At 40.1% G+C, this 26245-nt stretch overlaps 1 protein-coding gene across 1 annotated transcript in view; it reads left to right on the forward strand.

The window, feature by feature from the left end:
• The window catches only part of snx29 (sorting nexin 29), a 143158-nt gene that overhangs the window by 71248 nt on the left and 45665 nt on the right, over positions 1–26245 (forward strand). Inside the window, exon 15 of the mRNA XM_004557625.3 lies at positions 6122–6228. Coding sequence (XP_004557682.1) covers positions 6122–6228 — 107 coding nt within the window. The remainder of the gene's footprint in view (positions 1–6121; positions 6229–26245) is intronic.

Raw genomic sequence — 26245 nt, forward strand, 5'->3', positions numbered from 1 at the left:
CAATACATGGCCTGGCTGTGTGATTAACTCAGCTGTGTGTGTTTGTGTGAGTTGGAGAAAGGCATGTTGTCATTAGTAGAGAAAAAAAAACATGTTTTTTTCCCCCCCCTTTTTATCAGCTCATCTTTTGATCTTTCTTTCTTATGTTTCTGTTGATGTCCAAGTGTGTGTGTGTGTGTGTGCATTTTAAATTATAGTTTTCGTGCATATGCATGATTAAAAGTTACCTGCACAAAAGAGGATGCCAGACATTAAGGTGAAGGAAGAATGATGAGTAAGATTTAAAAGAAGAAGCAGGTGAGAGGAGATGAATGAAGGCAGCACGAAAGAGCAGAAAGTTGGGAAGAAGGACGCGGCAAAGACGAGAAAAAGAGAAACCAAATCAATTCTTAATAGAGGAGAAGACTCAAGCAAAACAAGGACGCGCATATTTTTTTTAAGTGCAAAGAGATGAAAGAAAGTTAATGGCACAAAAACAGTAAGAACAAAGGATGGGAAACGGGAGCTGGGAGGGATGGAGCGATTTCATACAGAGATAAGAAATGGAAGATTCAGAAGAGCCCCAATTTCACAGTGGTGTGAGTGCCGCAGGTTTGTGCCGTTACGGCATTACAAGGAGCGCTTCACTTGATTGCACATAAGTCCTGTTGTAGTGGGAGCACTTCGCATGTTTTATTCAGCAGCTCATCTGTAGCAGGATGGACATTTGTTTGTTCTTCAGTCTGCTGCGTGCTCAGGGTCGTGGATGCAGAGCCACGTCTCCTTACTGCTAATGGACGGAGCAGCATTAGTCAAGTGTGTCAGGCTCTGCCCCGCTTTCTCGACTGCTGGCACTGATGTTATTATCACCAGTCAAAGCTCCCACTTTAGAAAGGATATTTCAGGATTTCCTTGATTTCACAGAAGGTTTAGGTCATTCTTTATGGGAGCTTTCTGTACATATGAACCTGCTTTTGAAGTGCTTCAAGGCCAGATGGAGTTTATCTGGCAACTCTTCTTATGCATAGTTTGAGCTTGTGGCGACATCAGGCTGAAGGAGAGAGGAAATATTTCTGCTCGTCTGTGTTTCACTGGGAGATTGTATATAGTTTCATTTGCTTCATACAGCCATCAAAAACTTCTATTGATCCAAAGTAACCAAGTTTTTCAAAGGTTTTTTTTTCTAAATCAGGTTTGACACCAATTTTAACAGGATGATGTTTCAGGGACCATTGAATTTAAAACAAAATATGGAGCATGGTCTTGTTCCCAGGATTTCTATTAAGTAGGGTTGGGCAATATAGCCTCAAGGTTATGATCTTTCATGGAAAATTTCCTATAATGATGTTTATTGTGATATAGTGAATATTTTCTCAGTGATTGCAGCTTGTAAGCAGCAGCATTCATTTGAACAAAATGCTGACAGACTACCTGGATGACTCTATAGCCACAAGGATACAACAGCAGTATTATCAGTCAAGTGTAAGCACAAAAGTAGCCAAGGTAGTGTTTTCACTGGAAAATTTAATAAAATCATGGGTTAACATTTTAGTCTAACAATAACTGTCATTGAAGGAACTTGTACATCTTCAGGAGCTACACAATCCACGCCAACACCTACTGGTATCTCTTCCTGGTTGTACTTGGCGATGTGTTTTTGGAAACAGGTTTGTCGTTTTCACTTTTAGCATGAACAGTTTCCTGGCATATTTTGCAAAGTACTGCACACTGGTGGTTGATGTAGCTCAATTTTTAGGTACTATATTACTAAGGGAGGCGGCTGTGTGGCTCTTGCTCTCAGGCTACGTCCACACTAGCCAGGATATTTTGAAAACGGCGTTTTCTTCTGAAAACGCTCCTCGTCCACACTATCGTTTTCAGTCGTTTTCACAGAGTTGTACGTACACGCTGAAACGACCAAAAATGCTTATGTTCCTGTACTGCGCATGCATGAAGCGCAAGACGATTCGACCTGCCTCATTTCTGTCTGCCGTTTATTTACTAACTCTTTGAAACGTGGCGGCAAAATGTTGAAGAAAAGCACCGAGTTTTTTAAACGGACTCACAATGAGGTGGAGTTGTTGCTGCGACTAACACTAAAGTACAAAGTTGCAAAAGCGAGTGAGAATTAAAGAATTAGAAGAAAAGCTATGTGGAGCATGTACAGACTGATATTAATCTTTAATAGGGCTGTCAAAATTGAGAGCAAGCAAAACAACTGCTGTATAATGCCCTCTATCTTAGGTTAATTGGTCACATGACTGCATCACATGACTTAAATGTGTCATCGTTTTCGAAAAGGCTTGGTTTGCTGGCCACACTGCGACGCGAAAACGGCGTTTTCAAATGTATATGCTTTGGAGAGCATTTTCAAAACACTCTGTTTTCCTTGACCGAAAACGTCGTCTCAGTGTGGACGTAAAGCCAAAACGGAGAGAAAAAGATGCGTTTTCAAACGAAACGTATTAGTGTGGACGTGGCCTCAGGCGTGTCTGGACTTGTGGCCTTGTGCGTGATAGGGAAAGTTAACAAAGGGGGTTAACTTGTGTTAGCCCTACTTATCAAGGATTGAAGAATTAGCAAAAAGAACTTACAAATACAAAACTGCACATCTAATAGAATACTTGGCATGATGTTATTGAGTCATTCAGCAATGAGTACTTTTGTTTTGCTTGAATTGGAACCTTAATTGGAAGCTTTATGAAAATACACGCATCCATCTGTGTCCTGTGAACATAAGACACAACTAACCGGGAAGTCTGTCTGTAAGAACAATCATATGTGCAGGGTCAGAGTAAAGATTATATATGTTCCACATTACCTTGTACTGCAAGGTCAGAATTATTTTAGCCTCTCATGCATTTATTACTAAATCATTTATTTTAGGCAAAGTAACTCAATGGACTAAATGACATGGACTTCCCTATAAACATGAACTTGCTTTGTAACTGAAAACACAAAAACACTCCTAACAACCAAACCCAAAACTTTACTCCACCGTCTTTCCCCAATGTGTGTGTCTCAGTGGACCTCGTCACTTAAGTGACTAATTATCTCACACGCTGTGATCATTTCAGAGATGTCTCTGGAGACTCACACTCCTGGGAGTGGGACAGGGCACTCGCAAACACCAGTAAACAGTCTTATGACGATGTCTAATGCTCGTTCTGCTGAAGCATCTGCTCACATAGAGCTCAATATTTTGGAGGTTTTCTTCAGGACACACACACACACACACACACACACACACACACACACACACACACACACACACACACACACACAGAGCTGCTTGGTCGGTTGCTCAGTTAGTTTTGTTATTCCAAACCAGCTGTCTGCTCAATTTCCTAGAGTCAGGAACATCTGTGTGTGCCCTCCCTCCTAATCCCCTCTCACTATCTCTCCTCTGTCGTCTGCCCACACACTCCTTGTATTTTCATTATTAAGAGCGTATCAGTGTGACAGGTAACAGAAATCCAACTTAAGGGGAAAAACCCCTTCAGAGCTGAGTTAAATTGGTATGGCAAGCTCCACCGTCAGCAGTCCTCTATGTATGTGCATTTTTCTGTGTGTGTGTGTTTGCCTCTTTATGCTTGATTTTGTGTGTGTGTGTGTGTGTGTGTGTGTGTGTGTGTGTGTGTGTGTGTGTGTGTGTGTGTGTGCATCTTGGATTCCTCTCTGGGGAAATATGTCTTTCAGTATTTTTTATAGTATTTATACATTTTCATTCTCTCTATCTCCGTGTATATCGGTGTACTGTAGCTTTCTAGGCTATTAGGCTGCTGACTGTTGTATACAGTACAGTGCTGTTGGCGGGCCAGAGATAAGCTGGGGGATTGCTTTGCCGCTGCCGCTTTGTTGGAGCTGTGATGATGTGCTTCTGTCAGCCTCCTGAGGTGTTTCTGTTGTTGCATGCGTACATACATCTTTATATAAGAGAAATATGAAGATTTTGTCAAGTCCGTGGGGTGCTTATGCTTTCCTTTGAATCCCTTTAGGCTTTTTAAATGTTACTCAGAAAATAAGTTAATTAAACACTTTGGCCTTTTATAAAATTTACCTTGATAATTTAAAATGTGCAGCTCTGCAGCCATGAATGTTTTATCTAAAACTGGAGCTGTTACGAGACAGCAGCAGGAGGCTAGACACCACCGGTTTGAAGCTCTGAGTGACTTTTTAAGTGGACTCACAAACCTCATTAAAAATGTCACAGGTTGCTTTTTGTTATAAAAGTTGTTCACTGGTTTTTATGCGGTGACTCTACAATGAGAATGGTCCCAGCTCAGGGTTTCCTGACTCTATTTTTTGCTGATATTTACTTGCACATAATTGTTTGTTTGTTGTATATGTTCACTTGTATGTACTAATTTTGGGTGTAAACTGCTGTTGGAAACGTTTAATGAAAATATGGAGAAGATATTTTCCCATCCTTATTCCTGTTTCTCCTCGTTAAAGGCCACCTCACAATTCCTTGATTTCTTTTTTGCAGATGACTTGTTTGTTAAAGTGGTACATTATTACAAATGGTGATTTCTGCCAGACATTGCTGGGCAAAGTAATCACTGCACTTGGCAGAGAGCTGCAGTGATTTATTGAAACTTTTGGCAACATACATAGAAACATGGTATACAAGTGAACAGTTTTTGATTGATTGATGATACTTTATTCATCCCAAAATTGGGTTAAGGCTGCCATACATACCATACATACATTACACAAACATCACATGGGGAAGACAGGTCAGTTCAGTTTCAGCGAGAAAATAATTCATGCTGATCCATGAAGGATAGCGTTCCATTGTGTGTTTTTCTATCCAGGTTTTTATTTGCTTTTATTGCATTGCAAGTGTGTTTGGGATCATTGTCACTCAGCTGATGGTACTTTTTTGTGTTCATAGGCTCTAGTGTTTAAGCTTTTTTAGCTACAAGCTTATTTTGTGAAAGGCATTTCTGTAAAAATGGTCAGGTACAAGGACTGGACTGGAAATCAATGAAAAAAGCAGCCAATGTCCAAAGGAAAACAAAGAAATACCTTTAAAAAACCTGGAGAACTATTGCTCCAGAGAACAACATGCACATGTTTACAGTATGTGAACAGCTATGTGTGCGTACCAGCAGTCCACTTGGATAACTTTACTCCTCTTATTTGTGAACTTGTACCTGCCTGTGATTCTCAGCAGCTGTTCTCCCTACGGTACCTTTGTTTGGAACCACAGGAAGCTCCTTCATCAATACCTGTCTCACTCTGTCTAGACGTTCAGACACTTGCTGGAGGTTCTCTCTATAATTACAGTCTAGCTGTAGATTTTCTAAAACCTCCCCCTAAAGAGCCATTGCCACGAGTTTATTTGAGCTCTGTCGGGCCTTTGGACATGCTGAATATGTTCCTGTGTAATTTATTTTCAACCTCTTTTATTTGTCTTGGCTCATGTCTCTCTCCCTGTCTCTCCCTCCTTCTAGCCTCAGTCTATTAGTCTCTGTGTTTGTTATGTGTGGTGGCAGTGAAATAACACTGTTCATTTGCTTTTGCTGAGGTGAAAAAACAATCCATCTTACACCCACCTTCTGGAAAAAAGAAGAAAAAAGATTCAGTGCTCTGACTTTAGCGTGTTCTGCCGTTCTTTGCTGAGGGAACTGGATTAGTTGACGTTAATAGGCTCAGAAGCGCCGCTTCAGGCTCTGCTGGGATGACTTTAGCAAGTTAGCAAGCTACAGTAGTGCAAAGAAACAATAAACTCTATCTGAAGAGGAAGTCGGAGTAGAACAGGCAATGGTGAGAGAAGGGGAGTTTATCATTTTGACAGAACAGTAAGAAGATTTCTGAGAAAGAAAAATGTGGTTTTAAGTGCACATGAAAGGAAGTATATATGCATACTCTAAGAGAGTGCATACTCTGTGGACGTGTTGTTGTCTTTCAAGCAGACTATATTGTTATACTCATATCGCATTCCAAATTGAGATTCATTGTGTTTGCATGGTTGCGTTGTTCAAAACAAGACATGGAACAGCTGCCAGTGTCAAAGCTCACCACAGAAGATGACTCTGTAATAAGAGCTTTTCACCACAGCGTGTCCTTTGGACATGTCTCAGTATCTTTTCATCTTTGTCAATGCTCCTTCTCTCTCTTTCTCTGTCTGCTGCAGCCCTGTCCGTGTTGCGGTCAAGCGAAGAGCAGACTCCAATTCCACAGAATAAGTTCATGGGCGACATTGAGGAGCTGGCTGCTAGCTATGAACGCAAACTCATCGAGGTGAGTGTTGTCCTCATTCATACTGCTACAGAGAGAAGGATCAGCGTCAAATGTTTTTAAAGCTTGTTTATAATAAAATCCAGGAAGTTTCCAGGTTCCCTCCAGTTCATCACATGAGTGACATACTGTAAATGTTAGTTCCTCATGTTTGAGACATTGCATTGCTCTCAATTTTCACACTTCAAGACAATTATTGTGCTAACAGGAGAGATAAAATAACAAATTGTATCTCTGGGTTTAGTTCCAGAGTGGTTCCCTGTGTTTTCTACCACATTAATAAATACGGATAAGATTAATTGTAGCTAAACTGCCATTTCAATTTGTGTTTATCTCATCGTTAGCAAGGGGCGACTCCTGTGGTTGTGAAAAGTAGTCAGATTTATTGAGGTCTATGAGAAAATAATCACTCGATTTGTGACCTCAGTTAACGTTTTCTGCTAAGCTTTTGCTCGACCACTAGTTTCACATGTTCATTTTTTTCTACTGCTTCAGGCCTTTAAGGATCTATAAAACTCTGTGTGAGGAACCTGGGAGTGGTCTGCACGGCACTTTTTGCGTTTGATAAACGGATCCATGCTGTTGTTAAAACGAGCTTCTTTGCTCTGCTTCAGAGGGCATCCATGGCCTCAGTTTGTCTCGACTGTTGCGTCTTTATTCAGTCTGTCACTGCTTGGCCGACTGCAGCTGCTCAGCTGTTAAACTGGCTCATGCGAGCAAGACCAGATATCACTCGTGTTGGCTTCCTTAGATCTGCCTCCTGCTGAGTTTTAGAATTGATTTGAAGATTTTCTTGTTTGTTTTTAAGCCATTACATGGGTTGGCACTTGTTTACGTCTCTGATCTTTTAACTTTGCTCACTCCAACTAGATCAATGAGGTCTGCTGAGCAGATGCTCCTAGCTGTCCCAAGGTCCTGATTAAAACATAAAAGAGATCAGGCCTTTGCAGTGGACCAAACTGCACCTTCACATCAGGAGCTTTCCAAAATTACTCATTTTTGAAACTCGTATGAGCATTATTTGGCTTTTAAAGCAGACTGAATACTGATTTCTGTTTACTGCTGTTGGATTTATGTTTCACCCCATTTTTGTCAGAAGGTGGGTTCTTTCTTTCTTGTTAAAGCACATAATGAGGGCGTTATACTGTGAGAGAGTCCAAAAATTTACATATAGAGAAGTAAAATAAAAATAAGACTTTTGAGAATTTTCAAAAGAGTAGTAATAAATAATATGTACATTAAATCTTCAGTTACGTGCTGGCCCTCAGTGACTTAAACGATGGCATCTCTGGCACTGATGCTGCTCCCCCCAGCAGAAAGCAGCAAAGTAGATGGGAGTTACAACCACAGACTAGTAGAAGATCTCCAGCATCTTGCTGCACACATTAAAGGATCTGAGCTTCCTTAGAAAGTAGAGTTTACTCATCCCCTTCTTGTGCGGAGCATTGCTGTTGGTCCTCCAGTCCATTCTGCCATTCATTGCAGTGACCAGCTTTCTGTACTTGAACTCCTGCCCACCCTTAGTGCAGCCAACCACTGCAGGGTCATCAAAGAACTTCTACAGGTGGTAACCCAGTATTACTAACCGCCACCACCCAGACATACAGACTGAGGTTGATCAGTTTTGTTGTTATCTTATTTCATATTCTTTTGTTTGTCGAACAGTTTGCACTTAAATGTGCTTCTACATAAACTTAACATCACTTCTGACTTCCCTACAGTATATTATTGAATTTAGTAAATGATGATGGTCCTGTTTAGACTAAAGTAGTTGATAAAGTGGGGAAGGTTTTAGGGTTTTCCCACACACATGCCTTGGGCTACGCTGTTTGTTCAGTCTTGTATTTGTAGGATTAGGTAACCAGTTCCACCCATCTTCAAAAAAATGACCGTGACTGCCACGCTGTAGTACAGAAACTGTAATGTGCTGTGACTGTGGCTGTGTCTGTCTTTGAAATGAAGCTTTTGAAATTCCAACCACATAAACCTTGTTGCGCCTCAATTCAAAGAAGTTGATTTTTCACTCTGAGTTTTATTTTGTTTATTTTACTCGGAAGGATAAACACGACGTTCCCGTCTGCATTTCACTCTCAGGATCATCTGCCGGTGCCCGAGTTTCAGAAAGCTTCTGTTTGCTTTAAACGAACGGGGGAAGTCACAGCTTCTACTTCACAATACAAAGTGTTCACTTACTGTATATATTATCAAAGTAAATGAGGTCATGATTTGCGTTAATACCTGCATTCAGAGCTTTTAGTTTTGGGGGAAAATGTCCCCAGGCTACTCCAACTAAATAAAGTAGAGAAATTGGACTTTCTGCATTTGCATTGATTTAAAACCCATAACAGTGCCAACAGAGCTTTTCCCCGAGCAGGTTCTTTACAAAAACATCAATTGAGGATCTCAGGAAGCTCTATAATAATAGGACATAAGGCATAACTCTGCCTGCTGTCTGAGTAATGATGAGAGCTGTGTCCAGTTTACTGTTAGATTGACCAATATGACAACACTCCCAGTAAGAGTGTATTCTAATGGGTAGTGACACGTGTGAGGGTGTCTGCATGAATAATTCATCTGAGGTTTTATATTTTTTTAATAAGAAATAATTCAGTCTGTGTTTCCCCAAACTGTGTCCTCACTTATTTATGCACATGCATGTATGGTGCATTTTTAATGATGTTTACTTATTTATTTGTTCGTTTACCGAGCTGTCAGTGTCATTTGGGCCTTTACAGCAAGCCCAGAGGACAGTGTGGAGCACAATCACCCTGCAGACTCTGTCCTTCATCCAACTTGGTATAAATTATCCTGTCGTGCAGGATGCAGGTATTTTCCTCGTCCCTGTTTGGTAATAAGTTGCAGAGTAGGGATCTTGTAAAATGTGAGTGTGACTGCTCTGGTGAGGCTAGTGCTTGCTCTTTAGATAACAGCAAACCACAGAGGAAAATGGAACAAGAAAGACTTGCAGCTAACAGGAGATACAGAATGTTCTTATTATTGTTCATCACCAGTGCTGTCAGCTGTCTCCCTTAATAGGACTTACCATAATATTCAGTGCAGTGGGATATTAGTGTGAAATAGAGACGGGCAAAGCAGAAAAATGGCTTTTAATGGAAAACTCTGTGTGTGTGTGTGTGTGTTTTCATGAACGGAAATAGCAGAGTTGTGATATGTGGGCTGAACTGGTCCCAGTTCAGTGTCTTTGAAAAGAAGAAAAATGGCACAATTTTTTTTATAAATTTTTATTTAAATAAGAAACTTGAGCCATGACATAATAGTTAAGTTATTCTTATTCAACATATTGCCAACAAGAAAAGTCCAGCAATCACTGGAGTGCTGTGATTGCTGGTTTGGGTTAAGCTAGGTGGAGTAAGATGGCAGAGCCGGTCCAATCTTGCGCCAACATTCTGCCTTTTCTGTGCACAATGAAGACAGCAACATGCAGAGTGATTATTGGAATTGTCACAGGACACGAGCATCCTGTCTGGGCTTCATGTGGCGACTAGGGAAGGGTATCGTTTAGGTTTTATCCGATACCAGTACCAAACCGGTACTTTTGAAACGGTGCCGGTGCTTAAACGGTGCTCGAACCGGTGCCCGAACCGGTGCTTAAAGAATGGAGAACACACACTTTGTCCAAAAACCTCTCATGTTCAGCTGTTTTTTTTGTAAAAAGGTAACAATGTTAGCCTTTTCTGCAGCTATAGGGGATTTATGGCATCACTCTTGGCTGGAAGCAGTGCTTAATCAATGGAAACAACACAAACTTTGTCCAAAAACCTCTCATGTTTAGCTGTTTTCCACTTTTTCTTTGGTCGTTTTAGCCTTTTTGGCCAGGGTGAAGGGAGCATCTGCCATCAAACAAGAAGACAGCAGCATGTAGCTATGATGATGTTTGCTAGTTCACCTTACGTGCATTAATGTAATAACGTGGTTAGCCTACTCAATGTAAATTACACAGGGACAACATTAAGCTACTCACGCAGAGAAGAACGGCTGCTGCAGCCATCGTCCGTCATCATTTCTGCTACACTGGCAGGGCTAGGGGCCAGGACTCTCCCGGTCGGGTTTTTGGGGGATGTTGCTAACTCCGGGTCCAATAACAGGCACCACACCCGCAGTAGATGTGCTCGATGTGAGGTCTCGCAGCAAGCTATCAAATACGGTGCATTTCTCGGCTTTTAACAAAATGCTATAAGAGTCCCAGATATAAACCTAGTGGGAGTATCCCCCCACAGAGGGACAAAAGGACCCCCTGATGATCCTGAAGAAGCTTCTCAGATGAGAGGTGAAACGTCTTCAAGTAACTTAAAGAAGTCCAGACGCTTTTCTTTGCAAGCTCCTTTGACTACGATGACCTGGATGACTGGGAACCTTCACAGACAGATTGGCTAGAATCCAAAGTGTATGACATCTCAGGGAAAAAAAGCACCGAAATGTGCGCTGCTTTTCGGTCTGGTTACTACCGTTTATGTCAGAATACCGGTACCCATCCCTAGTTGCGACTAATTGATTGTCAGGCACAGCATCAATCACACAGGAACGACAGTTGAAGCAAACACACACATAAAAAATCCAAACTCTGTGTGCATTGCACGTGACATGGTATCAGCTTACTTTTAGTGCTAACCATGCTAGCATGCTATAGCTGAGAAGAAATCCTCTAATAAATTCAAGGTGGAGTTTGCAGTCTACAGTGTTTGTTCTGGGAGAACAAATACAGATGAATAGAGTGACTGGCCGCAGGAAATCTCAAAAGGTGCCTGGGCCTTTGCAACCCTAATCTCACCGTAACTTAGATTTAGTGTATACACAGCTTAACAAAACGCTGGTTTGTTAAGCTGTGTCTTTGCATTTTGAAGCCGAATGTGATGAGTGAGGTGTGGATCTGATTGCAAAAACACACACTTCAGCAATTCCTGGATAATCCACTTTTCTGCCTCCTAGCATGGCCAGAAATTACAAAATGCACTTAATGTTATATTCAATAAACTTCAAAATGGAGACTGAGCCCATAAACTCATCAGGAAGTTGTTTGCTGTATTCACAGACAAATGGAGATGAGGGTCGTTTTCCCAATAAACTCAAACGATACAAAAAGCAACAACTGGGCTCATGGCTGGTGAGCAATAAAAATAATTGAATTTACTTTTATTAAAATAATCTGTTTTAATAAAAAAATAGAGTAAAGGCACTTCCATATTGACCATACTTTTCAGTCCTGACAGCTCAGTCCATCTTTTAGCAGTGTGATAAATGCACCGCTCACACGAGCTGAAACTGCAGCGCAGCTTCTCCTGATATAAGAATTTGACATTTTGTGATTTACACGAGCAGCTGTCAACACTCCTGATTCCACTGTCTCCGCTCGGTGACTGAGACAAAATCTGAGCAGCCAAGTTATTGATTTTTGAAAATGTCACATCAAGCCTTGTTTGATACATAAAGGCCTCACTGAGACAAATAAATACTGGATGGGGGCTCAACCTTCATTAACCTGTGAAACACGCCCGTGTTTCTGACCTATTTGAGTTTTAATTTAATGATGCAAATGCCTTGTATTGACTTTAACTTTGCACTCAGAACTCGATGCTCGTTTCCTTTTCATGTTGCCTTTGAAGCTGTGCACAAGGCAAACCTCAACAAATGAAAGTAATTTAGTGGTTGCTCAACAGGGTAGCTTTTTCCTGACATGCAGGTAATGATGGCCTGTGAGTTTGGTTTTGGGCTTGGCATCTTTTACCAGAACCAAGCTTGTGATGTCTTGTAAAGGCATGAAGGGCAATGAAGCCTCATATGGCCATTCCACTGAAGCTACTGATTGCACCATTCAAGGCAGCAAATATGATTGGCTGGTTGCTGAAGACTCCAAAGAAGAAGTATTTCTTACTGCTGCTACAAAAATCCATTTGTTATAGTTTCAGTGAGCTCACTTTAGTTCAGTTTATCATTACAATAAAACCACTTTTATTAAATGTTTTTAAAGCTGCATTAGCTGGTGTTCTGATAATGCAGATGCAGATTAGACAGAAGAACATAATCACCTTAGAGCCTTATTATGGCAGTTTCAATGGATCATTAAGTAATTTACACAGATATGGAGCCATACTGGCATTCATTTGGACTTTTGTTTCTGAATTTTAGTTTCTACCAACTCTGCTTGTAAAGCCTAAGCAGGTAGTATACAGTGGGTTTATCAGACTTCCTCTGAAAGCGCCTGCCTTCTGGGGCTACAAATGAACCTACTGACAGTTTGTGGACCATTAAATCAAACAATGAGCTACAAGAGTCTAAAAGGCTGTGAAGAGAAATACACCGACAGCAGCCTGATATACTCTGTTGTTACTATTAGTATGATCAAAAAGATCCACGATGATGCCCACAGGAAACAAAAATCTTACCAGATGTAAACTTTGCAGATCTCTCCTTAAGGTAGTTTCCTTGAACACCTCTGAACTTCCTCCCAGCGTGGCTGCTAGTTTGAGATTGATCCCTGCAAGACGCATTCTTAGATTTAGAATATGCACCTTGCAAACATCAGTTTCTGTATCTCAGTGACCAGCTTTTGCTTTGAGGATCATCACCAGCGATGAGAGCTGAGTTTCCAGCTTTTATAGACCGAACAGGATTTATCTGTGAAATAGGCAAAAGTTTCTGCAGTAATTTGAAGGTGTTGCGTTCAGGCCCAGACCACCGTCAGGAATGTTAATGCACTGTGTTGGACACTCAACGCAGAGTCCTGCTGTAACATCCTGAGGTGCCTGAGGGGCAACATCTGTCAGGAAATGACCTCAACTGTGGTGTGTGCCATTATATGTCAGCACACACATTGAATAGGGAGTTGTAGTTGTTTTTTTTAACCACCCAAACACAAATATACACGATATACACAGTTTGTGGGACAGCTGGTCTGTTGGTCATTCTTACTTGTGCTGTTGCTGGTCCATGAGCCAGGTGTTAAACTAGAGACAGTTGTGTAGGGACAGAAGATGATCACGGTTTGTGTTATCAATAATGGGATGCCACTCTATGTTCTTGGTTGCCATGGTTAAATGGTAAGTTTCCATGTACTAATTTTTCACATTTTATATGGTCTTGCATGATGAATATGAATATAAACAAGAAAAGTGTCTTAAATAATTATGTAATGTAGGTCAAAAATCTGGAAATTCTTTGGTATGGTTGCGTTTGCCTGTCTGCTCTTTGACTAACAGCTAGCTGTGCGTGTGCTTTTCCCATCTCAGTTTTGAAATCATCTCTTTAAATCATCTGTTTAAAATGTTTTTGGTTTTACTCATTCAACCTATAACCAAACGGTCTCAGTGAGTAAGAAGCCTTTGTTTTTGGTGCCACAATCTGTTTTCTCTCATTCTTCTCTTATTTCCTTTCATTCTTTGCCGTGTCAATCAGAGGGTGATGCTGGCGTGTTCGTGTGCGCTTGCATTCGCCAACTGCGTGAATCCCTATCATAAATCTTCATGAATGTCTGATCAAAGCTGGTTTAAAAAAAGCTATCAGTGTGCAAGCACGTCACCGTATCCCAGTGGATCTGTTTCTGAGTGAAATAAACAAAAAGGACATGAAAGACAGACAGATGCAGAGAGATGAAAACGAGGGGGGAGCAAGTGCAACAACTCCAGGGAATAAAGACATAACCATTTTAATTTGCATCTTTATGGCATTGTACTTCTCTTTGTCTGTGAATAATAAAAAAACAACAACAACAAAAATGCTTTGCATAATGCAGTAAAGATTTCCACCGAGGTTTCTGAGAAACACCCAAACTGCATGACACCGATCTGTGAGTGTTGGGCGATAAGGAAAAGGTGGGCAGGCGATGATGTAACACATCGTCTTATCAGCGCACGCAGGCTGTTGGTGGCAGGCTGAAGGTGTACAGTACAGAAACACCTCTATGAACTTATCAGGCTTCCAGTCATGCACACTCACCAGGATGTGACTGTTCATTTTTAATTATATTTTTTTATCAATTGTGAAGCTGATCCGACAGAGCACTTTGCAAAAGTCTCGAGCCAGCTTTCATGTCCTTGTATTTTGCTTCCAAAGAAGCAGAGTTTCATGTAATCTCTTTAAATGGCCTTGAGCAAACAGTGCAATCATACCTTTTAGATGAATAAGCAAATAATACCAGAGGTAACAGTTTGACAGGCATAAAATAGTATTTTTGCAGGCAGCAATGGGGTGATTCCCAAAGAACCAGTGGCTGTAAATTTAGAATAAAATGGTTTGGGACTCCAACTTCAGCCAGGGGTGTTGGCCAATCTGTCAAAATTGCAAAACTGCAGAGAAAATCGCCACTTTTTAAAAAATTTTTGATCCTATGCAATACTATCTCCCAATGCAGTCCAAGCATACCTGGGTAGAAAAACATGCTATCAGTCATGGATTGGCTTCCTCCAGAGCCCAACCTTAATTCCCACATTGTTCCAGTAATGTTATCTTGACAGGGAAGAAGCCTGGAAAACTATTCTTGCAGCCGATCCTTACTGAAATGACCAGAAAGATGCCTAAGAGTTCAGGCTGTGTTGAAAAATACATGTGGTCGTACCACATACTGACTCAAGTTTGTTAGAATTCCAAAAACCTCTCTGAATCTTTGCCTTTCATACTAGGTTTTAATATTTTTGCACATTTCAATAAATCACTGCAACCATTTCCCATTTTCTTAAAGCAAACTATAAAGAAATGAAGAGAGACTTGGGGCTTTTGCGCAGTACTTTAGTTCACTTAAAGTTAACTTAACTCAGCCATTCAGGATGTTTTTATTGAACATTTTGCACAAAATGTCCTCCTATTAAAAAAATAAATAAATAAAGGAAAAGATTTTTAAAGAAAAACTCTTCCTTAGTTATGATTTTAAAAAGGGAGAGTTTAAAGGCTACTTCTCTTTAGGCAATTCAGATTTATACCTGGAAACCTCTAAGCCAGTAGGAGATGTTCAAATACTCCTTTGAGTAAAATCAGTTCTTTGTGTTTCTGAAAACCAATTTGGATCTTTTTAAGAACCTCTTAATGTCGCCTACGAATAGGCTGAAGTCTCATTTAAAAAAGTGGAACCGGTGGGCAACAACAGACTGCTGCGTCTCTTTTTATCATATGAAGATGCTCTTTTTATAACGTTCCCACCTGTCACCTGACAACCCAGCCCAGTGATGATCCTTTTCATGAGAACAGCCACATCTAACTCTGCAATATGTACATAGTGTCCTGCAGTTTCATTCATAAGGCAAAAGCATTATTACTGCATCCATACGTTTAATGTTTCAAGAACAACTTTTGGTAATTTCTTAAAATCTTGAAATCGGAGAACTGATGAGAATCTTTCGGTCAAAGGTCAAGGTCACTGTGACTTCATAAAACACCTTGTTAGCCATAACCACTGAATTTGTACGCTAGTGATAAGAAGTCTTTACCCAGATTAAATTTTAAAAAATGCACACAAGGGCACTTTTCAAATGTCAGTTTAATTAAATCCAACAAGTGCTGCTGAAGCAGATCAGATATGTAGAGATTTCTTTTTTCATTTCGTTTAAATATCCCATATTTAGGCATATAATTGCACGTTATAGACAGAGATTTAACTACTTATGTTTTAAAAAACCATAAAATTATTTGTTTTGTTAACAAAATGTATTTGATAAAAATCCAAAACAGGCATTTTAATTTTGGTAACCATTAATCAAACTGGAAGGTGAGATTAATAATTATGTAGTAATTAGTCTTTGGAAACATTTAATATTTCTTTTGAGTTTGAAAGTAGTTTGAAAATTGCTCATTTTTAATTTAAACAGCCAAGTTTTGTCCTCATTTTGAGAGCTTGGTACATCATACAGTAGTGCTGTAATCTAACCAGGCTAATCCTCTGTCATCATTAGCCAGATTGTTCAGTAGTGATCTGTCACGTCTTACACTACAGATATTTTTCATCTTGTTTCAGTACGCAGTGTGTTGAGTATTTTCTATCTGCTGTACTGCATTGATAAGTAGAATGAGATTGCTGTTGCAGGGTAGAAAAGACATATAGGTCGAAACTTCCAGTGGGATCAGGGATTCTCCCTTTGATCCACAAGCTCATTAATTAACCATAAACAACATCAAGAACAAGTGCAACAATTACAAGCTACTGACTCACAAGAGCGATATTAATAACCAGAAAAATATGAACCAGCATGCTTCTATAATTCTCCTTGTCTTTGCTGTGTAATGCAAGTGAATGTGACCCTTGAGTAGCCCAGATATTGCATAATGCATATTATTCTTTCTCAAATAATGCAGGTGAATCTGCTTTGAAGTGTTCAGACAGGCTCTGAGCACAAAAGCCTTTCAGAGCATTAAATTCTCTCTTTTATAGGAATTATGGATTTCTTTGTTCAGATTGGACTGGTAAGCTCTCTCATGTCTTCGATTGCATAACCTTAATGCACTAATGATTTCAGTTACTATTTGTGGGCATTTTTATTCATCTTCAGATGAATCATTCAAGACCTGTAACGCAGTCGAACACCAGACCAGCATTAAAACACAGCGTACCTGATGCGGGGCTTCAATATGCCAAAGTATATTAATGCTACGCAGCTCGTCTCTGTTACTATCGAACTCGGCTGATGAATCCTGGAGTCCTGAGCGTTGCTACTGTACAGAAGCTCTGCAGCACCAGAGTAAGATTTGAAAAGCTGGTTGAGCCAGACTCTAAAAGGATTAACAGAATTTATTTAGCCAGTCTTATTATCTTTTCACCAAGGACAGGTTCCTCCAAGTTTCCATCATTTTGCCTGCTGATCTTCACACGATGCTGTTTATATTAAAGACACTGGCAGATTTATCACTGAACTTCTTTGCAGTTTTTTAAAACAACTGGATTATTTCAGTGGTTCACAACATTTATTTTGTTGCCTGAAAGTTACAACTATCACCTGACATGTGAGAGGTGTGTTCTTAAACAGTGAAATAGGCTAAAACATCTCTAAAATCAGCACATTATGCCATGATTTAATCATACTGATGAAGATGATGATGTAAAAGTCTCAAAAACTCACAAAGCTTGTATCAAATATGAAACGCTTGGCTTTAACCTGGATTATCTTTATATTGAAATTTGACAAATATGCAAAAAAAAAAAAAACCTATTAAATGGAGAAAATACTTTTTCACCACAGCGTACATAATATATGTCTCATTCTGCTGGTTTTACACCACACAGCAAACACAGATCAGCCCTTCAGATTCATGGAAGAACAGAAGTCCACAAATAAGAGAAAACATTTATTATGTGTTGCAATAATCTATAACTACCAGCTGAGTGTTCTTTTAATCCACAATCTTCATCCCGACAAATTCCTGTCAGTGTATATTAAAATGTTAAGTTTTGATGGTGAAAGTGACAACTTTTCCAATGTAAACCTAATCTTAATCCACCCAAATACTTCTGGCATGTGTAGGCCACGAGAACATTTACCAAGACAGGGCTTTCATTTCCTGAATGCTCATCCGCATGTGATGAAAACACCCCTAAAATTAAAGCTGACAGACTGTATTTTAACATTGTCATCACTGTAGCGTCTCAAAGTAATAATACTGCATAATCAAAAAAATGTGTGATCCAAGTGCACAGGCAGCTCGCCGTGTGATGCCGCAGTGACAAAAACCCACGTCTGTACCACAGGACAGATTTAGCTTCTTTTTTTTTCCCCCATAAACTTCTATTTCTAGCTTTTCTATCGGCCCATCTTCCGCTCTCATGAGCTCACACTTCTTAACGCATCTCTCCATCTCTATTTGTATGTTGTTGTTTTTTTCCACCTCAGTTCAGAGTGGACAGCACAGCTTGTGATGTCTATATTTGTCCTCTCTCACACTCTTTCTTGCCCCCCCCTCCCTCATTTCTCAGCTGTGTCTCTTCCTCTTAAGGAGCAGCTGTGCTGAAGTGACTCAGAGATGCACATAGAGACCCAAGCTGCATTTATTAGATGTACAAAGAAGCCCAGTACCGGCCCTGTTATGGTTAAGGTCTCACCCAGGTTTAACATTTAAATGAACCTTTGATGCCTTTTATTAGGTTTCCTATCTGATGAACAGTTTATGTAATCTCACAGTCAAAGTCCTATTTTTAAAATGATTCAGACGCACTGGGAAGGACACAAATGAACAAAAACAATGTCTGTTACTGATTCATAATATCTTTAACCACGTATGATTTTTGCATTGTTTGTTTGCTTGTATTGATGCAGTGTAGTTGCTAAATAACAGGGACACCGGTGCCACTTTGACTCATGCTCATCCCCTTTCTTTGTGTCTCCAGCTGCTCACTACCTTCCAATCTCCCGGAAAAGCAAAATAGTATGAACATTATCGTTTATGAAAGTGCTTTCTGTTATTTAAGAGGAAACACTCGGGCTTGGCTTCGAACTGAGCACATACTAATGTGCGAACTTCAAAAAGTGGATAAGTGTAACATGAAAAAAGGGTGTTGTGTTCATAGACAACAGGTTCAGTTTGTGCTGCTGCACCTGCTTCTCTGTCTTCTGTGATCAGAGTATTCATGTCAAGTTGTCACTCCAATTAACAGGCCTCCACTTCAGCAGAAACCCACTTAAAATCAAGTATTAAAAAGAAAGGAGAAGTCTGGGTGTACTCCATCACAGCACACCCTGCTGGCGTCCATAGACAGTCCTCTGATGATGGTTTCTAGGTCAGTATCAGACAGCAACTCCTAAAACAATTTTACTTATTGAATCCATAAATGGTATGCAAATAAAACCTCAACATCACCCACTGATGAAGGCTAGAGTTTGACTTTTTGCCCATTGACATCCCTGTAATCACTATAATGTTAATTCGGATGACGATTTTGGCGACGTTAAACAAAATGTACTTGCTGTAAAAACTGAACAGCTGGTACCTCATAGCTTAATAGAGGGCTTGATATGACTCAAACTGAGGGACAACGCACACTCATGTGGTAGTGAGTTGTTAGTCAGTATGTAGCCACACATTACCCTACACCCACTATGCCTGTTTTACTCAGTGTGGAGGTCACCGTACCACAGCCTGTGACCTCCAAACCCTGATATCAGCTTTCCCTTTTGTTTCCTCTTGTCCTGATGAGCTTTTCCTCCTCTCCATCTAATTTTGCTCCACCCCATTTATAGTATGTGTAATTAAGGTTATGAGGTTTTGGGTCAGCTGTACCACTGCTCCCCCCGTCTGTTTTCTTCTTTTGGGGGTTTCAGCTCACGATGGCATTTTTTATTCAGGCCAGCTCAGCTTGGCACAGATCAGATCATAAACGGGAGGAGAGGAGAGGGAGAGGCGCACGGAGAGATTCTGTAGAGATGGGAGTGGAGAGAAGCAGAGAAGAATAAGGCGTTATCCTCCTCCATGAGATTTTTGTCCTTGTGCGAGCGGGCCTTTGAGCACTCGAGCGGGGAGTCTTTACTGTATGGGGTCGACATCACTTGGGTGGCAGTTTTGCTGAAGTGAGGCAGTGCATCTTACTAAACCAGCCCTGCATGCCTGATAGAGAGACTTCTGCTCTTCTGTAGTCCAGTTTTCAGTCACAGTCAGTCATTACGGTATTTTGGATATATCTGCATCGGATGAGGCATTTGAAGCTAAGATGAGATTGTTTTCGTTTTTTGAAGCTGTTGGCTATTTTTATGACATCCTTACATAAAACATGACTGATTAATTTATTCAAATATTTGATGTGATTAGTTAGGTTGGTGAAGGCTCACGCAGTGCGATTAAAAATAAATGTTGCCTTGTATTTGCTTTTAAGCCGTACACTTCAACTTCGCAGAGTCGCAGAGTTGGAATAAAAGAAAGCAATTTGTCTTTCTTACATACACAATAACCAACAAAGGTATTTGTTTTAATCACGGAGCTTTAGTATATTTGTCATTATTAATGGTAGAGGAAGAGAATCAGTTGAATCAGATTTTTCGTTTGTTTTATTTAAAGGTTCCAGCTGTTAATCCCACTTAAGTGCTGCTAACGGTACAAATTATATCAGTTTTGTAGAAAATTAAAATAATAGACTCGTTCAGCCCAGAAAAATCACAGCGTGAGTTGCAGTTTAATTTCCACTTATTTTTACAAATGCGTAAAAGTATGGTACTGTATACTGTTATACTGCAAGATTATAATTAGAGAAGGCATATTGTCCTTCAGAGTTTTTGCTAGATCATTTTTAATCTGATTAGCACAGCTTCCAGGAAATGCAACGAGCCATGAATGTGTTTATTCCTACAATAAGTAAATCTAATTGCTTGCAAATGAAATTCTGCAAAATGAGCAATTAAACTTCGGCTTCATGGCTTATTAAAAGCACCTTGTAAAGTAATGTTTCACGTTCACAGCTTGTCATTAAAATGCTTTGTGTGTGTCCTCGGCTCCCAAGGTATTGCCATAACCAACAGTGCAATAGCTTGAAACTGTCAGCAAGTATATGTCTGATATTGTTATCATGCACAATATTCAGAATTGTGGCCTATTCATCAAACCTAAGCACCTTTAAGTCATCCTAGTTCGGAGCAAGGGAGTGCAGTTATCACATGTCCTACCTCCTCAGGCAGGCCATTGCAGCTCATTCTGGTCACTTTTGGTTCTCAGTTTTGATTATAGGATATCCTCTGGATATCCCTACCTGAGCCATGACTTTAAGTTGTACAAAGCTCTACAACAGCTGCCTGTCAGGCTTCCATTTTTCAGACTTTTTGAGTTGTCAGGGCTTTTCCTTGTGTTTTATGGTTCCACACTGAAGGTTTTAGAGTTTGAAGCTGCTTGATGGAAATTGTCAGCTAGTCCATCAGCCTTGAGGCTAAGAAGGTACTAGGAGGAAAATAAAGGTGGAGAAAGAGGACATACATGTCATACACACAGATCCCTGCCACCTTCCTAACTCTGGAGGTGCCACCCACAATAGCTTTGATGCAAGAGACCTCTGATGCTGTCCTGGGGTATTTTGGGTTGGATTCTATGGATTCTCACTCACACTGGGTAACACTGGAAACGCTGGAGGGCTCTTTGTCATGTCATGTTGTTGTACTGTGGTGAGGCGCATTGTCCTGTCCTCTTGTGTCTGCAGCAGTGTTTAGTTGGTTGTCTAACATCCACATGAATCCATGTCTGAGGTTTGCCAGAAGGACATTGTTTTAACCTGATTTTTTTAAGCCCGGGTCAGCCAAGGAAGAGTAGGGGCGACATATGCAACAGTGGTTTTATTGCTGTTCTTTGTGTATTGTCTAGCAGTACACTCTCTGCAAGGGTTAAATTGCATCATATCCCTAGTTTGCTTATTACTGTTTGGCATGTTACCACACCGTATGTATATACTTTCCTTTTAAACCATTTACGGCATCAAATTGAACTCTAAAGCTAACTTCTGGAATCTCCATAATGAAGTACAGATTTTTTTGTCTTTTTTCTGATGAAATTTCAAAAGCCACTAATTAGCTGCTACCCAGTAGATATTTATTGGCTGATGCAACACTGAAGTGAGGCTTTGGGTGGCCTTGTCTAGAGAAAGGTCAGCTAAAGAATGTGATAATGCCCACTGAGTAATGCCCATTGCATGTGAGGTCCAGATATGAGTGAATGAACGCTGAAACTTAGTTGTGCATTTTAATGAAGCGTTAATAACACAGAGGAGATGACCTTGCCTGGTGAAACAAATTGGCAATGCTAGCACGTAGCTACTGCTTAATGCAGACCCGTGTTTGGCGTGTAAAATTGCAATTCACATTTTCACATGCACACTTGGATACTCTATACTACATACACTACTGTACACACGCACACATCTACAGCCAGAGAAAAACTTATTAGCACACTCTCACTGAGAATTAATTGGGTTTCCTCACGCTTAAAATTAATTCCCTCCTTTATAATGTCCTATTTAAGAGTCATGGCAGCTAAATAAATAGAGGTGATGAATGGCTTGCATGGCAGTCAAAGGTGTTAAGCATACATGTGCGGGGTCCCTTACTCTTCCCTGTCTGACCTGGGCTTACCAAATCAAATTGAAGTTCAAAGTGTGCGTTTGTGTTTCTCATTCGTACAAATCATGTCGCATCTTCATCTCGTCTCATCACAAATGTCTGGGCTCGAGAGAGAGATGGAAACTTTAAGGGTTGGGGGATTAATTTTTGAGCCACTGTCAGTTATGTTTTATGTTTAAAGATTAGCATCAGCTGTTTTTATTGCTTTGCAGCACTGTCTGATCCAGTGATTTATACTGCCTCGGGTATTTAGAGACATTTTTATATTGACTGAGAGCACTGGTATACCTGCTTAAACAAAAAGCGTCAAGGCAGAGTATCAACCGAGCTCAAACAGAATTCTGAAGAAAAATGAGTCTGTGTCATGTGTGGCTGTATGCAGGCAGGACTGGAATGGTGGACCCAAAGTGCAGACTCTTGGATACGAAAAAGGTGCACTTGAAAACAGCTTTAATGGTGAACCAGACCAAAAACTAAACTGAAAAAATACAAAAAACTAACCAGGCTGGCAAACAGAACACACAGTACAGAATGAGGGTAGATCGCGACACGGACAGAGGAAAACACAGGGCTTAAAAACAGAGGGAGCAATCAGTGAATGAGAGACAGACGGGAAACACAGCTGGGGCAAATCAGGGCTAACGAGGCAAGGGAAGCAAAACCTGATACATTAACCCGAGATACGGACTTCAAAGTAAAACAGGAAACATAACACAGAGATGCAGACTTGAGAAGGGGATACAGCAACTAAGGAATACAGACAGAAGCCAAAAGACTAAAACTCTAACATAAACCACACAGAGAACCTAAACTCAGAACAACCCTACAAACCATTAGATATAATTAATCCAATCAAAGGACCAAAAACACAAAACCACTGGGTCGACGACCCAGCCCCCCTAACAGTCTGTTTTTCACAGGTAAATAAAAAAGATATATATAATATACTTTTACGACTATGTAGATAACAGTCGTTGTGACTGTAGAGTTGCATACAGTACTTATTTGTTGCATCACCCTGGATGAAATCTGCAGTACTGATAATATCTCTGAAATTATACATACATTTGTAATGCCAGACCAAAATTATTCAACGTGGAATACCTGAAAACAAAAACAAGCCCTGGCACAAAGCTTGAGAAAATCAGAGTTTCACCAGTTTAGTCCTTTTTTCTGGCACGAGTGGCCATGTTTGGATGAGAAGTGAGAATACAAATTTATGAGCTAACGCTAGCAAGCTACATCTATAGACTACACTGGCACACACACCACATGATGCTAATGAGTGCTAAGTAATAGCAAAACTGAAACACAAACTTTGGCGACGTCAACACGATAACTTATCAAAATAAACCATGGAGTGGCTTCATTTTTTCCTGGACGTGTGCATTTGTTGTTCATGTTTCCCTTTTTACATTTGAAGTCTACAAATGTGCTGAGATTGTGCATATAACACAAAATGAATCGTGTCTACTTTGTGTAGTTGTCTTTCTCAATCTAATAGTAGTCTAACACATGACTTTATTTGTTTGCCTGAAAATAACAAAGCTGTGACAGAAGTGAACAGCAGTATCACCTAAAAGAGCATTTTAACATCTCCACCTACGTTGGCAAAATGATCTTTTCCTGCTCACGGTTTATACCAAATACACGGCAGGCATCATGACTCAGTGTGATTTGTGCTCCGCGGCCTTACTGAGATGAATACAGCAAATGACAATTAAGACAAAACCTGTAAAGTCTTTTGCAATCAAGGAAAAACCCATTATCACTATTGAATACTTAAGACTAGCTTATTCTGCGTGATCTTCTTCTTTTTCATTTATTTATTTGTATTTCATTCTTTTGTCCAGTTGAATGCAGTCAGATTTCAAGGAGATTCGTTATTTGTTCTTGTGGCAGAACTCGTCTCTGCTCCACTGCAGCTTTGCTGTCTTTGCTGTTGTCTTGTGGTTGTCATGGCAACTGAAAAGTGAATTTGATACAATTTTGAAACGTTCAATAAATGTTGACAAATTACCTATAGAACGCGTCAGTTGTTCCCTGACAGACAGCACTGTTGTCTCTGGCAGTGGTAGTCACTGGTAAAACAAGCTTTTTTTTTTCACTGATTGTAAGCCAGCTGTCTCCTAATTGGTTCTCTCTTACAAATGCAAGGTTTAAACAGCAAGTAGGTTGGGCTTGTGAGCTCATGCTCAGTTTCTCAGACCAAATTGGTGATATCCACTCTCATGACCTTATAGAGCACGAAAGATGTGCCGTAACAGTACATCTACTGTATTGTATTGAGGAAGAGAAATCATAATACTGCCCCTTTAATTTCAATCATTGTTACAAACCGATAAAGTGACAAACTCAAGTTTAAATGGCAGATGCTTGTAAAAGTGGGCTGCAACCTCAGTAGGGCTGGGTATCGTCACTGATTTCTAGAATTGATTCGATTCCGATTCACAAGGTCCTGAATCGATTCGATCCACGATTCGATTTGAATCTGGGAAATTTTGCCTCAGACAGTCAGAAATATTATAACTCAGATCAGTACATTTACATATTTTTGTATCTATAAAAAGGAAGCTGACACGTTCCAGACTTTATCAAAGGTGTGAGCATCACAGCAGATGCCTTTGTGTCAAAGTAGCTGAAGATAAAACACATAAAAACATGAAGGTGATTTTCCTGGCCTGGGATTTTATAAAAATATTCTGCAGTACATCAAAAACGAAAGAAAACCATTAATCAACTTATGAACATTACCTCTGAAGTTACAGCGGTTTTATTAGAGACACAGCATTTTGCATTTTGTTTAATTTTAAAAAGTTTAAATTTGTTCAAAAGCCTATTGAACGGCAGAAATTAGGTTTTCTTTTCGGAAGTAAGTAAAAGTTAAAAAAAACATCGTCCGACAGCGCTGTAAACAGCGGTAGACTTGCGCGTAACAAGCAAGCGAATGATGCAGAAAACAGATTTTGGGGATAGACGGGAAACTGTTCTTGAAGTACACTGAGAGAGAGAGAGAGAGAGAGAGCGAGCTGTGCATGAAGTGGGATTTTATTGTGGTGGCAGCAAAACAGCAAAAGTCAGAGTGAATTCATGACGATGTTTATGTGAAGCTTAGTTTGGATCTTCTTTTGCTGCTGGTTCGGTCAATATTATTTGGAGAGAGATAAAACTAACAGCTTTAGAATCAGCGCAAAAAGGGCGTAAACACAAAGCGCGGACCCGCCGAAACATCGGAATCAGCGAGCTGTCGGCTTTCAGCCCCGAGCGTGTCCGTGCCGTCGGGTGAGAAAGGCGACATCTCACTAAGTCTGATGCGCGCTTTGTGTTTACGTCTTTGTGCAGAAGCCGTGTTCCTGCTCTCATTTACTGTTTTAAATGTTTGGTGGTTGTCAAAATTTTGTGACGTTTCACCTGAGATTCTGAAATTTTGGGCAAAATAAATTTATATAAAAAAATCGATTCAGGATTTTAATGAATCGATATCACGTTCTCCAAGCCAGAATCGATTTTAATCGATGAATCGATTATTAAAACCCACCCCTAAACCTCAGTCGATTTCACCTAGTTGAAGAAAAACTTAAATGAGAAACAGAGTTGTTGTCCTCACAGCCAGCAAAGACCGCAGCCAACCAGCATCAGAACTACTGTGTAAATGTTTTTCAGTGCCACACATACTCTATAAATAAAGCTGCAATATTTCATTTTTCTTGGTTAAAAACATTTTCTGGCTACTTTCACTGTCACCTTTGTTTGAAATGAGCCTTTCCTGTTGCTCTTTTCACTGTTTTCCTTTGGTAATATTGCAGTTTTCATATACCTTGCCTGGTACGAGAACACAAACCGACTTTGGCATAAAGCTATTTTGTAAAATATTCAGGGAACCACAGATTTAATATCGTCGTCAACACTCTTGTCTTTATTACTCGAGAAATCTCCCCTCTTCTTTATGGCAGTGTGTGGCTTCTAAATGCGATGGGATAAAGTTAATGTATGAAGGTCAG

The sequence above is a fragment of the Maylandia zebra genome, linkage group LG8 (genome assembly GCF_041146795.1).
Source record: "Maylandia zebra isolate NMK-2024a linkage group LG8, Mzebra_GT3a, whole genome shotgun sequence".
Classification (NCBI taxonomy): Eukaryota; Metazoa; Chordata; class Actinopteri; order Cichliformes; family Cichlidae; genus Maylandia; species Maylandia zebra.